This window comes from Hippoglossus stenolepis, chromosome 21 (assembly GCF_022539355.2).
Source record: "Hippoglossus stenolepis isolate QCI-W04-F060 chromosome 21, HSTE1.2, whole genome shotgun sequence".
Taxonomy (NCBI): Eukaryota; Metazoa; Chordata; class Actinopteri; order Pleuronectiformes; family Pleuronectidae; genus Hippoglossus; species Hippoglossus stenolepis.
The window spans coordinates 1,327,462-1,345,919 of record NC_061503.1 but is presented as its reverse complement, the minus strand read 5'-3'; the positions used below and the strand labels follow the sequence as shown (position 1 = coordinate 1,345,919).

The 18,458-nt window shown below is 40.1% G+C and overlaps 1 protein-coding gene across 1 annotated transcript in view; it reads right to left on the bottom strand.

The window, feature by feature from the left end:
- Nucleotides 1-17,803, bottom strand: part of ipmkb (inositol polyphosphate multikinase b) — a 28,414-nt gene extending 10,611 nt beyond the window's left edge. Inside the window, exons 1-4 of the mRNA XM_035145397.2 lie at nucleotides 16,535-17,803; nucleotides 6,213-6,298; nucleotides 3,362-3,458; nucleotides 2,573-2,745 (exon numbers count right to left, since the gene is read on the bottom strand). Coding sequence (XP_035001288.1) covers nucleotides 2,573-2,745; nucleotides 3,362-3,458; nucleotides 6,213-6,298; nucleotides 16,535-16,772 — 594 coding nt within the window. The 5' untranslated portion in view covers nucleotides 16,773-17,803. The remainder of the gene's footprint in view (nucleotides 1-2,572; nucleotides 2,746-3,361; nucleotides 3,459-6,212; nucleotides 6,299-16,534) is intronic.
- Nucleotides 17,804-18,458: the final 655 nt, after the last annotated feature.

Below are 18,458 nucleotides of genomic sequence, written 5' to 3'. Positions count from 1 at the left end.
TACGTGCTTTATATGTACCTATGGTGCAGCAGCATAGATCAAACATACAGTTCACCTTACCTAAGCCCACAAGTGCACACTACCTTTATGACCAGTTTACAAAAGGTGGGGACATGCTGCAATAAAGCAGCGGTCCCACCACTGACTGTCATTTACACTGAGGGACTGGTTAGACAAACATCATCAGGCCTTTGAGGTCAACCCATCAGTCAATGAGTTGTTTCCTTGTGTACACAAAGACTGGCAGTTCCGATGTATTACTCATTTCCTCAAAACACGAGTCACGATCTCCTCTTATTTCTGAATCACACCCACATCTCTTCATGTCGTGCTCCCACTGAGGAGGCTGCTGCTCTCTCTCTTCCTCTTATGTAAGCTTAGATGAAGTTATGTGACCATGGATAAATGTGGATGTTCCCATCCTTGGAAGCATGGATGTACAGGACTGCATTGTCCTACCCGCTGGGTTTGATGGGTAACTGGACAAGACTGGATATTATTTATTTTAATTCAATCTGTAATAAATTATCTTCAGTTAAAACCATCGTTTTCAAAAGGCACAAAGTAAAAAAAAATGCATTAACTGCATCTTAAAAACTATTGAAAGCAGTGTTTCATTGGTACACTTTAGATGACATCATTGTCATTAGTTGGTAGCATAAACTACTCTTTTGGTCAAAGGACAGGCAGATGCAGAGCATGTAGAAGTGTAAAACTTGTTCAGGCAGTTGGAAGACTAATGTTTCCAGGAGGAATGTATGAGTCACGTGTCCCATGTCGCACAAGAATTCCATTTAACTTTTAACACAAAAAGATTCATCTCATTTATTGTTTTCAGTTTGTTTCTTTCTGCACACCGGAAAACCCAAACCAGGACACACACTGATGATGATGATAATGATACTGGATGTAGGTTGTAATGGAAACGGATCCAACTGATAAATGTTTCGCTATTTGCTTCTCTTCCTTTACCAAAGATAAGACGTCCTCGCTGTATTTCCTGTCATCTGTCTGTCTCACCCATGAGCAAAAAATAATGAGACACTGGCATGATATGTTTTTGTGTGTGCGTGTGCGTGCGTGCGTATATATCTTTGTGAGGACCATTTTGACTCTATTTTTTGTTCTTAGGGTTAGGTTAGGGTAGGGCCTATAGGGAATGCATTTAGTCAATGAGTGACCTCACTGAGAAAGAAGTACAAGAATACAGGAATGTGTGTGGGTTAGGGTGTGTGTGCGAATGCATGAGAACATTGTGCTCTTCAGCTCAGTCAACAACCTGAACATATTCCAAATCACGTGGGTTAAAGATTGACTTCTGTTGTGTGATGAGGATTTGTATAAAATGTTTTTTTTAATCACACTACTGTTTTGATATCAGTTTGGTACAATAACTTGACAGGTAGTGTATATAAAAGATTATTAATCTGAGTCTACGGTGAAGATTTGCTTTTATAGAACAATGAGCATGGAACCAGTTAACCTGCGCCCGAGTGAAAGATGGGGGTCCAAAGGTGTCCTGAAGTAGCAGATAGGTACCAGCAGGGGTCCACACATACAGCCACAATAACAGCTGGTTTTCAGTCCAAGTGTAACTCATGTAACACCATGACTGATAAAGCATAAAACAACAAGATAAAACTAATCCAACCATGAGTTGAGTCCGAACTAAGCATTCATCTTGTCCTTAATGGAGAGGGAATACAGACTGCTCCTCTTAAAGCACAGTTTCTGCTTACAGGCTGGGTGCATTTCCACAGCCTGGGAACAGGAAGGCATTTCTGTGATTGACCGACTTCAACACAATGTGGGTTGATATTCTCACAAAGCTTCTTCAACAAAGTACAATTTGTATGAATGAAATTAACAAATGACTGATTCTATTGCCACCTGCTTATTTTAAACACGGTGGGAACTATTCTTATAGCACCACTAACTGATAGTTATGAATGTAGTAATGAATAATCATAAATTCTATAGCAGATCATTTTAATCTACATGATCTCACATCAGAGACTGAATGACTCAGAAAGGGACTTTCACACCACACTTAAAAGGACATTTTATTGGAGGACTAGACGTCAATGTGAAACCAGTAAACCTGAAACTAAAACTCAGCTTAAATAAGTCACGTTCTATACAGTCTGTTAGTTTTTGTCCTTTGTATAGGGACAAAAGGTGGGGCAGCAAAACTTAAAACAATTAGTCTTATTTTATCAAAGAGCAGCGCACAGCCCAGTCCTTCTCTCACTTTGTGGGGACTGGGCTCACTGGCTAACTACAATACTGTATGTAATCTACCCTCCCAGAGCCGACCCTCACTGGCATTACTTGGAATTTAAAATATTTCCAGTGTAGCATCTTATTTATGGTGTTATTTATTCATACATTTATGAAAGCCCACAAATAGAATATAATTCTGTGAGAACACTGAAATGCAGCACATGGTATCAATTAAGCAGGATGAAAAACTTGCACAAGACTTTTTTTTAAACCGACGAATCCCACTTGGGAGTTTTGAAATGATTACATAGGTAGATTAAAGATTCTCTGAACAACAGCTCAAACTCACCCTCATGCCGAGGACCAGGAAGCCGATCTCCTCCATCAGTGGGTATTTTCTGATCTGCTGCTCACGTTTCTCCTGCGAGGCGAACGGGTCATAGCTGCACTGGCCCAGCTTCACATCCATGATGCACGGCTTGACGAAGCGACGAGTCACATCCTCCAGCTTCAGGTACAGCTCTGAGACACGAGAGTGATGACTGAGTACACTGTACAGGCAATATCATCATATTGTATTATATACAACATGTTTCTTTAATGATGGATTTTCTGACTTTTCAAAATGTATGCTATTTTGTCCATGTGCGATGAGTAGAAACCTCCCTCGTATCATATGAATATCACATAAAATGCAGAGGAATAAGCTTATATATAAGCCAAATAATGTTAAATTTGGCCTCTTATTGTGATTTTACTAAGGTGAATATATATATATACACACACTCATATTCATAATCTTTTTGTATACCATATCTGCCTATATACACGTGTAAACGGTCTAATCTGCACATATATGGACACGTCCATCCCAATATCTCCTTATACTTATGCAAAAATTAAGTTTTACATGCTCGTGCAATCATCCTGTGCCACTGCACTTGGCTCAATAACATTCCATACAAACTATTTTTGTAGTGAAAGGTGTATATTATGTAGATATTCTGTAGTTTTTTTTTTTGTTCTTGTCTCTTGTCTACCTCATTCTGACTTGTCGGCTGCTGTAACAAGTGAAATTCCCTTTGATCTTTTTTTGATCTTATGGACTGACAGAGACATATCAGCTTCAGTCTCTTACCACTGGGGCTGTCAGGAGAGGACCAGGGTCCGTAGTACTTGGGAAGGTGGTTCTGGAGCTCCAGGAGACACGGATCACAGCAGTCCTCTGCATACACCTGGGAGACACACATATACCACATCATCATCATTCTACACTCTACACACAGGCAGATACTGTGTATCTGGTGAAGGGCAGCAACCAACAATATTTTCATTATGGTTTCATCTAATAATATATTTTTGGAGGCTTCATCCTGATCCAGTAAATTGTAGAATTTCAAGTATCTGTGGCTGCTTGGTTTTCTGTGCAGTATCCATTCAGATGTATTGTTTTTTTGATGGAAACTGTACAACCAGATTCTATTCATGCATATTTATGCATCAAAACTGTCAAGTGTAGCACAAAATGCTACTACCAAAAAAAAAAGATTAAACTGTTAAATATAGACCGTTATTAAACCAGAGAGAGAGAAAAAAAACCACATAGAAATAATGTAATAATGTTTTTCTTCCAGCTGCAAGTAGACTCGCAGCCCGGTGCAGGATGGCACCTGTGTGACGTGTGTTTCTGGGACTAACTTTTGTTTGTCTGGTGAAGACAGAGGCAGACATGATGCCATGACTCACTCCTGTTTGAACAGCACAGCTAAGCCCCCGAAGCAAACACTGATGCTCTGGTGCCGAGAAATATTGACATGTGCGATTAGACCCGGATATCGGAGCTGATCATCAAGAATTGACATTTCTCCATCCATCTTTTTATCTTTGACTCCTGCTGAGAAAGTCCCACTTTGGCTTATTCATTCATTCATATTCAGCTTTTCTTTATAGTATACCACTAAATATATAGGGTAATGACAGATTGTGTCAATTTAATACAAAATTATTTATTTTTAGCCGAGGCCCAAGAAGAATTAAGTCATCTCGTTAAAAAAAACTGAAATATGAATCTATAATGAAAAGTCCTTATTTCAGACAGTTTTGATCCTTTGAGGTTTGTATTAGTGAGTTTTCTTTGTGTTACAAATCTTCTTGAGACTGGGAGTCATCTTTTCATTCAGTATCTGTGTATACAAACCTGTGTTCATAACTCCTTTTCTAAATGTCATCTGTGCTAAACCTTCTGCTCTCATGCAGCCCCCAATCAACACTGGAGTCATTCATTAAACAAGTATTCCCCCAGATACAGGCATGTTCTCTTTGGTAACTTGATCCCTAATTATAGTTTTTTGTTTTTTTGTTGCATAAAAATAAGCCATGTAACCTATGGCCTTAGCAAAAATGACACATCATGAACACAGTGAATATGAGTCATTGCTGCACTTTATCTTCCATCTTCCATGGCATCAAAACATATTGTTGGTGTTATTCAGAGCTTTCCACAAGGCTACAGAGTAACAAGCCTGTAGGAAAAAATGGCTGTAAAAACTCTGTTACATTCTATTACCACTCTTCCTTCATACACTGATCTTAGTTATTGCAAAGTTTTTCTACCCGACTATGAACAAGTAGTGAATTATTTAAAATAAAATTAGAAACTAAAGAATTAAGAATGAAAACCTCAATTTGTTTCATACAAAGCAGTGGAAAATGATTCAGTGACAGGATGAACTAAAAATGTAAAGCACAGATAAAATGTATGATGTGGAGAAACACATTGATCATATATAATAATAACTTTATTTGTATAGCACTTATCTAAACAAGATTAAAAAGTGCTTCACAAAAAAATTAAGAACAAATTATAGTAAAAGTTATTCAATTCAGTTCAATTTTAAGAGCCAAATCACAACATAATAGGGTCAAGACCTTAACATTTATAGAGAAACACAACAGTCCCCACAACTGTGGTATATATATATATATATATATATATAAAATAATGGAGCTGTAGGAAGCTCCATTACCTCATATTCACTTTATAAAACATGATTTGGAGAATCTGACATAACAATTAAATTATGTTTCAAGAGGAGCAACATGAGACCTGAATCGATATCAGTCCTCTCTCTGCTGTTGTGACTCCTGTGAAGGTACTGCTGTGTTAGACGAGGGACAGGAGGCGCTGGTTTGTCTCAGACAGATAAGTTTATAAAAGTTGAACCAGATTCAAGACAAACTAACATCATCAATCAGACTACAGTCAGACAGCTGATATTTTATCTTCTCCTGAACTGTTCCCTACTAGTTTAACTTGAAGTTGTGTACAACATGTCATGTGCAGACAGGTGGTCTGAATAAGTTTTAGAATCGGCCTTCTAAAACTAACAAGCATAGGCATTGTCAACTCAAGTTAACGTCACTTCACATGGTTCACTCTGTCCAGCGGAGCGTCTCCGTATCGCTGTGTGTGCATGTGTGTGCATGTGTGTGCATGTGTGTGCATGTGTGTGCATGTGTGTGCATGTGTAGCCCCGCCCCAGGAGGGGGATCAGTCAGAGAATATCAGAGCCAATGGGAGTGGATCAAAATGGGGCTTCATATTAAAACACAAATCAAACAGGAAATTATAATAAAAGGCCAGAACGAGCCTCAATAAAATAAAAAACTTCAAATGTGGAAAGCATTGATTCTTTTTCAGTGGTTCTTGCTGGTGTCTTGCCCTGCCAGGCGTCGAATCTTATAGGGGAAACAAAGTTTGTTTAATTTTATAAAGGCTTGACTGGTCTGTATCTTCACCTAGATTTTGTGTTGTGGTGACACCTCAGTCAGCTTATGGCAGCACCAAAAAGATGCACATGCTACTTTTATCATCTGATATTCACACTGATTTTGAGCATGATTTGAGTGTGAATTAATAAATCAGATTTGAATCAATTCATTGAAATAACATATATATGAAGACATATAAAGTAGTGCATAGTTATTACCATGCTGTAAAACTGCATCTCTCGTGGACCTCTTGGTGGAGGCTGAAGCTGCTTCAGGACTGTTCCATCTGGATGCTGCAAAATGCCTGCAATGAAAGATGGCACCAAAAATCAACTCAAAGCAAAGTTACACTGCACGGATGCTAGAAGAGAAGTAAGAGCTGACAGCAGCAGCAGTCATTTGGCTTCAAGCCCTGTTTTAGCATATATGTAAAAAAAATAAACAGCACTGAAGTGAAGTGAAATCATTTCCAGACATCTCAGTTAAAGGTTCGCCAACAACCGATTGACAAGTAAATCATTGCAAATGAAAAACGGGGTCCATTTAATAATAGTTCACTGCCTTCAACAACGAGGTTAATGTTTAATACGGAATTTATCAAACAGAGTGAAACAATTATAATAATAAAGAATCAGATAATAAAAGTCATAGACATCATGCAATAAAAGCTGTTTTATAGAGATGTGTATCGAACAGGTTCTGCTAGTCTCTTCTGGCAGATTGTTCCTAAGTGTAGGGACCCTCACGGCAAAGGCTCAGTCTCCTTTGTTTTTTTAGACTTGATTTTGGAATGGCTAGCAACACCTTACCAGAGGATCTCAGACTGCGTATAAAAGGTAAGAAATATAGGGAGGGGCCATCTGAATTCCAGTTGATTAGATTATTAAATCGACAGAATATTAATCAGCACATTTTCTGGTAGTCCGGTAATTGGTTAAGTATTTTCATGCAAATATTTGATGGTTGCAGCTTCTTGAATGTGATAATTTTAAGTTTAAATTATTTTAAGTGAAGATTTTTTGTTGAAGACATCACCTTGGACTCTTGGGTTAATCCTGGATTAATCCTGGATTAATCAACAATAAAAGTAATCTTTTATTTTTTTGAATTTTCCTCACTTCATCACTATGTCTTTGAATAAACATAAATTCAGTACAAATGAGAAACAACCTTTATTATAACCATCTTAATAACTCTTATGGGTGGCTTTAGAGGCACATTTAGTATTTTCTTTAAATTTGCAGCAAATTAAATAAATGTTAACTAAAGATAGTCTCTCATTAGGTAGGTCTTATTCTGTCTCATTCCTGTTACCAAACTTTGGTGCAACATGCAACAGGGCTGTCACTTTTTATTAAAAAATTTGAAAATGTATTCAAACATGGGGGTTCATATTAGACTTGTAATGACCTGTTTCATTTTAAAATATTAAGTACAGAAGCGCATCAGACCTACTGTCAGCTTGACCTGTTGCATGCCCTCTTGAGCTAGCAGTAAAATATGTCAGTAACTTTTTGCTGGTTTGCTATAAAAAAATGGAGGACGCTAGCAAAAGAAGCCATCCTGAGCAGACAACATCCTGACACCAGAGGATCTGAGAAGGGGCATGTGGCAAGTTTTTTGAGATCTAACTCGTAGATGGCAAAGTAACCATGAAAGTTTGTCGTCTCTGAACCATGCAACTGCTATATTATAAACAAATCTGTGGGCTAATCTGTTAGCAGCAGCTGAGGAAGCACCGCAGACGAGCGGAGCAACGTCAGTGTTTCCCATGAGTTATCTAGACTGTGGCAGCCCGCCATAGTATAATTTGTCCTGCCACAGTTTCATATTGAACCAAAGCATTTTTTAAACTTCTCATAATACCATAAGAGAGCTGTGCTTTAGCATGATATACATGTTATTGTGTTGGGGATTTATTTAAGGTTAACCATAAATTTGGCTCCCTTCGCAAAGCCTTCTTGCAGTGTAGAAAGAAAGATGATGAGTCCCCTGTTACATCATCACATGCTGACCTCAGCTGATTACAGATAGACTGAATGAAGCTGCAGTGGAGAGGATTAGTCTGCTCTTTGGCAGATGTCTAGATTCCCTCTAAGAACACAGAGTTGTATCGACACACATACAAAATACAAATACAAAACAAGATGCACAACCTACAAATATGTGTAAAAACAACCAGCACACAAGGATGGGGTGGGACTAGGGAGTGAGCCTGAGGGTGAAAGGCCATCAGACTCCATCCTGAGAAGAAGCAGGAATCTCAACAGCTACTACAACACTGATCAGACCTGCTGCATGTGTGCATGTGTGTAACTACATATCAACACTACAGCACTGCACTGTCCGTCATCAGTCCAACACACATCACAAGTAATGTTACACCATGTCTGCACGGGCGGTGTAATGAACGTTAGCAGCACATTAGCTCTGTCTGTGTTTAGTGCAGGTCATCTGGCAGCGCTCACATCCCAACATTCACTCACTGTATATATGCATGTAAACTGGAGCCGACCTCCAGTCATGGTTACATCCAAACAGCAGAGTGAAATCTGTTTGTAGACAGCTGGACTGATTAAAATAGAGGTGCATCTGTTCTGTCAGTGTGTGTCACAGCACATACACTTCCTTTCTGGACAGAAACAGTATCCTACCACATATCAATAACATGGTTTACAGTGGTAAAAAAAGTATTGACATAATTTTCTCATATAAAATCATTCTATCAAATTTAAAAGATGTGCAAACACGCTATACAGGTTTAAAGGGATAGTTCATAAAAAAATGTAAATTCACTCATTATCGGCTCACCACAATGCCGGAAGGGTGGGAGAAGTGTTTGAGTCCACAAAACACTTCTGGAGTCTCAGGGGTAAACAGTGTTGCAGCTGAATCAATACAATTGAAGTCAAATGTGACCACTTCTTTAGACTTAATAAAACAACAGACAAAGAAATTCATATGCGAATCAGTTTTTAGCCTAAATGTCCTGTGATGGCCTCATCGGAGGCTGTGTACGTACCCTCGGGCACATAGAACGCAGCACACACTCTCGCCCAAGGGCACGTCCTCTAGCATCGCCACTTCTGGTGGACTTTTAGGCCAAAAAACTTGGTGTATATGACATCGTTTCGAGACGTATATGAATGTCGGGGCCTGCAGGCACTTGGATGACACCACACGAGCAGTATGGAGTCATGTTGTGGGGGTTTTCTGCGGTGTTATTAAGGCTGAAGAAGAGGTCACTTGCTGAAACACTGTTTACCCCTTAAACTCCTAAAGTGTTTTGTGGACTCAAACACTTCACCCTTACCTCCATCGGCATTGTGGTGAGTAGATAATGATTGAATTTAAATTTTTCCTTGAAAAATCCCTTTAAGTCTTGAATGCAAAACTGTGTTACTGTTAGTGTTGTTCAGTTGGTGTTGTTTAAACTGTATGATTGTTTTGGAGGTTGCACTTTGGCAGTGCCATGAAGGTACAAGACACCAACGAAGATGTCAAGAGAGTTGGTGGTGATAAGAGAAAACACTAGTATTGATGTGCTGTCAACTAAATCATGTGCGGAATGAAGAGGTTACATCCTGCCTCTGCCTGCTGCACCACCCCTCGCCTGAATCCTGTGGAGGATTTGTTGCTGTTGTGAACACATCTGTGCAGAGAAAACTTCCGCTGCGTTTTGCATGCAAGGCAAACTGCGATCCAAGTCTCTGGAGTTCCTCTGCAGGTCATGTCTGAAAACAGCTAAAGTAACTCAGAAAACGTATCCAGAAACTTGAATTTAGCCCCAGTGTCTTCCATTTCCCTTTGAGATGTTGGCCGACTGAGTCCAACTGTGGTAAATTCGCTTGATTTGACATGATTTAGAAAGTCACACATCTGTCTATTCACACTCTCATAGCTGATGACAGTTCAACTGACAGTAAAGTTGAGTTGAGATCTTTGCTGATTAAACAGATTGTAGTACTGGCTTATTTTACTATACTATATTGTTATACAACTTGTCAGCAGCCAGAGTCCTGGTTTAAGTTTCTAAGTCGTGGTTGAAGTTTTCGAGTCGTTGTTGAAGTTTCTGAGTCGGGCCTTCAACATGGAGAGTGTGGAGCAGCGGACAGAACAGGACTCTCCTGTAAACTGCTCCACTTTTATGACTGGACTTTCACCTTTGCTTTTCTGTCTTACATCAGACACTGTAACTACATTATGATCTAGCCACACACACCAGCAGAAAACTCAGATTTGCATTCTACATTTTCTCAGTGTCGGCTGACTTAATTAACACGTTCTTCTTTCTTATTAAACCCAACTTTTTGAAAGTGATCAGGGTTGTCATCAATCAATCAAATTTCTATTTGTAAAGCCCATATTCACAAATCACAATTTGTCTCATAGGGCTTTAACATGGTGTGACATCCTCTGCCCTTAACCCTCAACAAGAGTAAGGAAACACTACTAAAAAAAAACTTTTAACAAGGTAAAAAGAACGTGGAAACCTCAGAGAGAGCCACATGTGAGGGATCCCTCTCCCAGGACGGACAGAAGTGCAATAGATGTCAAGTGAAAAGGAGAACATCAGCAAGATAAGGGTATTTGCAGCATTGATTAGAATAAACACTTTGTAGCATAACGGAAGGTAAATGAATTGATGGAATATTGTCAGTAATGGAGTATCTGAGTAGACATATCAAGCAGGAATTAAGGTTGGCAAGGAATTAATGCAGTCATGCCTTTTCTTCGAGAAAAACTACTAAAAAGTGACAATAAACAGCAATTTGTCATCTAAAGGGTGTGTGACTGAGATTATACATCATCAAGCTGCTTGACAGGTTAAGCACAATTTAGCATGATTCACAAACCAGAACTAACATACAAATAATAAATATTAGCCATGGTTGCCCAGCTGATAATATTATTGACACACACAGTGTAACAGAAAAACATCTGATAATATACAGGTATAAGCCGATATTATGTGTTATCTTTTTAAACTGAGTTATAAATTGGTGAGAAATTAGTTTGATATGACGATGTAACACTGCTAAATTCTTTGGGCTTTTCTCTCCTGTTCACTACTTATCAACGGCTGCTAAAACAGACTGATTAACTAGTCTAGCCCCTATTGACACACTGTATAACTACACACTTCCTGTTTACAAAACACCCAGTCAAATACTGGATCACAGAGGGTCACAATACAACCAAGGAGTACATCAGATCACTGAGGAGTGAGAGTGGAGGCCTGTGGAAACAGTGAGGAGGATCGTTTTCACTCAGCTGCAGTACGAGCTGAACTGGATTCCAGAGCTTGTTCTGCAACTGTCATGGAGACTAAAGGAGACTGTTGGTTCAGTCAAATGTGTGTCAACACCCGTTCCTCAGTTTGAACTGTGCCTGTGTTAATGATTATTCCCTTGCAAGCAGGGAGGGTTTAAGATAACATCGGTCCACTTTACTGTCAAATACACTATGGGATTGCTTCACTTCATCTGAGAGTGGACACTGCCAACAGAGGGGGGGACACTCAAATCATCATCACACACATATTTTACAGAACACACTTGACTGTGTGGTCACTATATTTTTCCTGAGAAACTAGGAAGACAGATTTGAACATATATGATACAAGATTAGCAGCACACATCTTGTTTACCTTTTTCACTATTCAACAGCTGCTGATCAGCAGATGGATACTCCAGAAGCTTAACTTGGAATACATTGCTAAAACACATAAACACAGCTGTCATATCGTGGCACTATTCTAAGACTTTGGAGGATTCATTTAAATCAACCCTTATATTTATTGAAAATGACACTAGCTCCGACACTGCTGCCACTTCACAGCTAGAATCTGTGTCAGTGGTGGTAAAAACTCACATCAGCTTGCTGCCATAAGATTCACACAGCTCTCCATTACCAGTATCAAATAGGATGCTATGCTAATCCTAGCACAAGTCACAACTAGCTGAAGCCAGAGGACTAACAAACAGATAGAGGGATGGCTGCTAACTTACTAGTCAACTCTCTGGCAAAGTTAAATATGTCAGTACTTCTCAAATGTATGAAGTTTGTGTGAGAGACTGCATTTCAGTTTCACTTGTTTGAAAAAGGGACTGATGCTCTACTCACCCTGTGTGTGTGTGTGTGTGTGTGTGTGTGTGTGTGTGTGTGTGTGTGTGTGTGTGTGTACATTACTGAATAAGTGTTTAGGGTGAGAATCACTGACTGTTCCTTTAAACTGAAGAAGCAGGAAATATAGTTTATTCTTCTTTCTTGTCAAACTAGAATTACCACCCTGTGTTTGTATTTCATCTTGCAACTTTTGGAAGACCAAACTTCAGAGCACCATGTTGAGGACAGACCTGTTCTGAGTGCCTGTGTGTCATTAACAGAACTTCCAAAACTCAAACAACTCAAATTGAGAAAACAAAAACAGGAACAGCTTATGGAGTGTATAATAGAACTGGACCGCTAGTTGTCAGTGTCTCCATCCCCTGAATTAGAGAAACAACGACAAAATCTTCAGATGAATTACAATACTCTCCACACTAGAGACTGAAAAGTTACTCTTACGATCGCGCGGATTTCTTTATGAGAATGGTGAGAAGGCAGGACGTCTTCTATCACATCAAATGAAGAGCCAATCGGCATCCCAGCAAATTAAACAAATAAGGACCCCCTCAGGTGAACTTACAGTAATCCCATCTGTCAATAATGAAACCTTTAAAACATTCTACTCTGAGCTTTATACCTCACAGTCCCCTGCTGATGATACAGACATGATAAGGTTTCTTGACAACCTGGAATTTCCATCCATAACTCCTACCCACGTGAGTGAGATTAATCAGCCCCTAAAATTGAGTGAAAATGCAAAGTCGATTAAACTAATGCAAAGTGACAAGGCCCCTGGTCCAGATGGCCAATAAAATTCTATAAAAAATTCATTGATAAATTGATCCCCCTCCTTTTAAAAATGTTCAGTGACTCTCTGGGCCGGGGAGCCCTGCCTCAAACTTTTACTGAGGCTTCAATAACCTTACTATTAAAACCAGGTAAAGAAAATTCTGATTGTAGTTCCTATCGCCCCATCTCTCTTTTAAATGTGGACTATAAAATCCTAACTAAAGCATTAGCCTTACGGCTTGAATCGGCCATACCAAACATTATATCACCAGACCAAACAGGATTTATGAAAAACCGGCACTCATTCTCTGACAATCGTCGTCTTCTCAATATCCTTCTCTCTCCAGCATCCACTGAGACTCCAGGAGTGGTGGTCTCTTTGGATGCGGAGAAAGCATTTGATCGGGTGGAGAGGGGGTATCTGTTTGAGGTCCTTAGGAGGTTTGGCTTTGGTTCCAAATTTATATCCTGGATAACACTTTTATATTCTTCACCTAAGACCTCCGTAAGTACTAATGGGATGAAATCTCAATATTTCACACTTGGTAGAGGGTCTCGCACTCTGAGCCCGTTGTTATTTGCTGTGATCGAACCTTTATCTATTGCGCTTAAATCTGTCAATTTTCGACAAGGAATTCTCAGAGGTGGCTCGGAACACCAACGTTCTATAACTTGTTCGTTATATGCGGACGATTTATTATTGTTTATTTCCGACCCGATTTGTACTATCCCCCAGACAGTCGAACTGCTAAACAGATTCGGTACTTTTTCAGGTTATGAATTGAATTTTTCAAAGAGTGTATGCTTTCCTGTAAACAATCTAGCCCTTCAGATCCCTGATGAGTACTTTCCCTTTAAGATGTCGAAAAGCAATTTCAAGTATTTGGGTGTGAATATCTGTCGACAATTATTTTTGACCTTTACAAAAATATTTTTCCCACCCTTAATGGACAAGCTTAAATTGGACCTAGAAAGGTGGAATAATTTGCATATAACCATTGCTGGGAGGGTGAATTGCATTAAAATGACTGTGCTCCCACATCTTTTGTATCTTTTCCAATGTCTGCCAGTCTTTATACCCAAAGCCTTTTTCTGTTCAACAAACAAACTAATTTCCTCTTTTTTATGGAAAGGCAAGACCCCCAGGATCAGGAGAGAGTTTTTACAAAGACATAGATCTGTAGGTGGATTGGCGCTTCCTAACCTAAGAAACTATTACTGGGCAGCCAATATACACAAAATGACTCTCTGGACCCAGGAACCCACGCTAAATTGGTATGAACTTGAAGCCAAATCCTCTCCCTCTACCTCACTTTTGGCTTTGCTTTCGTCTAATTTGCCCATTCGTCCAACCCAATTTTCATGTAACCCTATTGTTGTTTCCACCTTAAGAATCTGGTCTCAATTTAGACTGGCTTTTGGACTCCGGGGATTGTGTAACCACAGTCCCATTCGCAATAACCATCTCCTTCCCCCTCCCGACAATGATATGGCCTTTTCTTTATGGCAGAGGTCACGCCTTGTCAAGCTAAGGGACCTCTACATTGACAATATCTTCTGTAGCTTCAATGAATTGTGTGAAAAATGTAACCTCCCAAAATCTCATATGTTTCGATACTTCCAGGTCTGTAACTTTGTTAAACTAAATAACGCCTCTTTCCCTAATATACCTCCTATCACTGTAATTGACTCAATTCTGGATATGCCCACGAATCAGAAAAGCCTAGTCTCAAAATTTGACATCCTAATCTCCGATCTAACAGAGGCCTCTCTTGATAAAATCAAAAAAGATTGGGAAGATGAACTTGGCAAAGTTATAGATGACAATGACTGGGATAGTGCATTAACTCGAGTGAATGACAGTACGTCCTGCTCCAGGCTCAATCTGATACAATTTAAGGTTGTCCATCGCATCTACTTTACCAACTCCAAACTCTCCACAATGTATCCCAGTGTCACAGATGCATGTGATAGGTGTCACAAGTCACCAGCAAATATGACACACATCTTTTGGTCTTGCCCTCACATACAAGGTTACTGGACAGCTATTTTCGAACACCTTGTTGAGGCTTTAAACATGGCACTGACACCGTGTGAAGAGGGGGCCATTTTTGGAGTATTACCAGCACATCAAACAATTAGGAGGGACACAAAGATTAGTATTGCCTTTGCATCCTTGTTAGCACGCAGAAGAATATTGCTGGAGTGGAAGTCACCCATTTGCACCCAAAGCTTCTCTATGGCTTAAAGACCTCATGGTGTTCTTAAATCTAGAGAAAATTAAATACAACTTGAGGGGATCACCTGGAAAATTCGAGTCTGTTTGGGGCCCTATGATTAAATACATAGTTAAATTAAAGACACTACAGGACAAATGAAGCACTCATCACTGATGCACACTGTCAATACGTTTCAACTCATTTACAGTGCTGATTGGCTTACATGCTCTTTTAATTTATCATTTACTTAACCAATATGCTAAGAAGGAAGGGTTGGTTATTTATTACTTTACTATTTTTCTTCTCTCATTTTTTGTATTTGCTGAAACTACATGTGGGACCAGGGGTGGGAACGGGGACTAAATGCAAAAAAAAGAAAAGAAAAAGAAAAGAGTCCTTAACGTTAATTGTATTCCATTGTACCTTAAAGGAATAAATACATTCATCAGAAAGCTAAAAACATGACATGCTAATTTTGTCAAATATAGCATGCTGTTTGCATGGCATGCTAATGGAGGCATGGATTCAAATAAAGTTAGAGGAGATGAAATTACAAAGATGTGGAAGGACAGCTGTGTCTCGTCTGTCCTACAACATGAGAACAGGTTTTCCAGGAAAGTGGGGTTTATCAAAGTAACAGCCTGAACAGCAATTACTTATCCATCTGAGACTGTGCTGTAAAAAACAAATGCTGACTATCAAGTTCTGTCGGAAAAGACTGCTGACTATCAAGCACAGTCAGTTCAGTTCAACACTCTAACTTTGCACAGTGGAGGTTTAGATAATGTCAGGTGTACTGAGAGCATGGCTGAATGCATGGCGTCTCAATGGTCACAGATTCTCCGATTAGCGCCACAGAGTTCATGTATGATGAGATTAAGAGAGTGAAATCAATCAAATTGTATTTGTATAGCCCACATTTAAATATCACAATTTGTCTCATAGGGCTTTAACAAGGTGTGACATCCTCTGCCCCACCCTCAAGAAGAGTAAGAAAAAACTAAAAATATATTTATGTAAAAGATATTTTACATAATTTCCACACATGCATGAATCATACCGCACACGCACGCTTCTCTCTCATGTATGAAAACAACACTGTCTATTAAAAATCTCACTTTTCTGACAGTATCTGAACTTTGTTGGCCACGAGTGGGTTCAGGAAACATCACACAGAACTAAAAAAGATACATTCTATGTTAGTTGATCTTTATCTGATAAAACTGTACAGGCGAGAGACACACGCAGGACTTTGGAGGAGGATATTTGGATGAGAAACTGCCTGGTGAACTATTAGTAGGTGGAACAGTTAATACATGAATGCAGGTGTTAATAACAGATTGACAGAAGGAAGTGAGGTTCAGTGACACAAGTTCTATTTGCAGGGAAAGAAGAAAAAGATCTTTGTCCAGTTCACTTACCCACTTTATCTACTCCATACTTATGGCCGGCCACCTGATGTGACAGCGGGACGCAGCCGTTCAGATGAGCCGGGCCTTGTGGCCCCGTCGGCCGCTGGCCACTCTTCTCTTTGGCGGGGGGTCCGCCGGGGAGCCGCGGGGTCATGTTGACCCCCACAGCGGCTGAGCTGGAGGTCAGGTCCAATCTGCCGAGAGCTAGAGAGGACTCCATCATCACCTGATGCTGGGTGGCTGACATTTGTAAAAAATAAAAAAAATAAAAAAATAAAAAGGTGGAAAAGAACGGATTCTTGTTCCAAAAACTGAAGAATTGAATGTATAATAAAACTATGGAAGTAACTGTATTAATTCACATGCTGTCACCGCATCAGCACAGGTTGAGCAGCCTCACAGAGAAGGTCCAGTCCACGTGAAACACGCACACAAGCCTCGGTGGTGCTCGTTGTTTTCGACCAGCGACGTGACCCGTGTGGTCAGCCCGCTGTGGTCAGCCCGCTGTGGCCGGTGGAGAAGCAGATCTCCCGGAGCAACAGGGATCCAGTGATTTTCATTTCTGGAACAGCAGCATAAATACACCCTGGACACATCCCACTTCCACCAGCCTCCGCCACAGCGCAACAATACTACTTCCGCTCGGGGCTTCCGAAATAAAACGTAGGGAAAACGTAGTGTACAGCGTAATGCTACAGTCACGATGCTCTCGTACTGATTTAAAAAGGTCGCCTGCCTTTTCCCCCGTTCCCCTCGCTGCTCCGCTCCACCACAGACGACTAAATTCAAAGTAAAACAGTCTTATAATGAAGGCAACATAACGCAGCTTCCGGTCTAAACTGTTCCCAGTTCAGTTAGCTTGACGTAGCTCCACTTCCTTACCGAGCAGTAAATGATGTTGCCTGTCAGTAAAGCTGGTGTTAGATCCAGGTCCAGTCCAGCGCTGCAGAGGCAGCCGGGGACAATGAAGCCCTCAAATGCATAAAGAAGCTAATGAGTCCAGATTCCAATCGATGACTTATCGATACTGTCCATTAGGCTGCTGGAGCGTCACAGTTTAGCAGAGCAGGGGGACATCGCCGTGTGAGCGCCTTCATTACGGAGGTCTGTGTGTTGACGATGATCCCAAACACGACGTACTGTTGTGCTGGAGTCCATGGTATAAGAGGAGTTCTGCGGGTTCTCCTCTGGTTCTCCTCTGGTTCTCCTCCGGTTCTGAGCCTCACAGATCCAGGTCAGTGTGGGCGGCTGCCTCTCTACGTAACCAACAACGCCCAAAGAGCCCCACACGTTTACGACACTCGCCTTGACTGTCGCAAAATATACCTTTTCATCCCTTTACGGCAGCACTAGTGACTTATTATCCAAAGAGACAATAACCCCAACGGTCAACAAAACTATGATGCTCTCTAGTAACAGGTTTTCTGTTCAGTGGATCAGGTAGAGTATAATAGATACAAGATCTAAAATAGTAAACTTGAGGTGTATAAAATATAATCTGTCATGTCTTCACCCATCACATGCTCACTGAGTTTAGAACAGGGTGGTTTCTCCAACAAGGTGAAGTGAAGCAAAGCCACACATTGTTCATGAGCTATCGCTTCAAGTCCTTCGAGCTGGGGATTAAATAAAATGATTGTTCGTCTCCATACTACTTTATGCATATGACGTAATCTGATTTAAGAATAACAAACCCGATTAAATAGTTTTATTTGGTGGCTAAATGTTGCTGGAAGTTGAGAGTAGTTGTAAATCAGGGGGAAAAGCATAGATAGCAGCAAAAGACTTACTACCTACTTTTGTTTTGTTATCTTGGTTCAGTTGTGTCATATACCATTCAAAACAGTGTATAGGCAACTGTAATGCCCTACAGGAGGATGTTAGTGTTTGATTTTCAAACTATGTAAAGGCACAGACACAACCTATAGGTGTA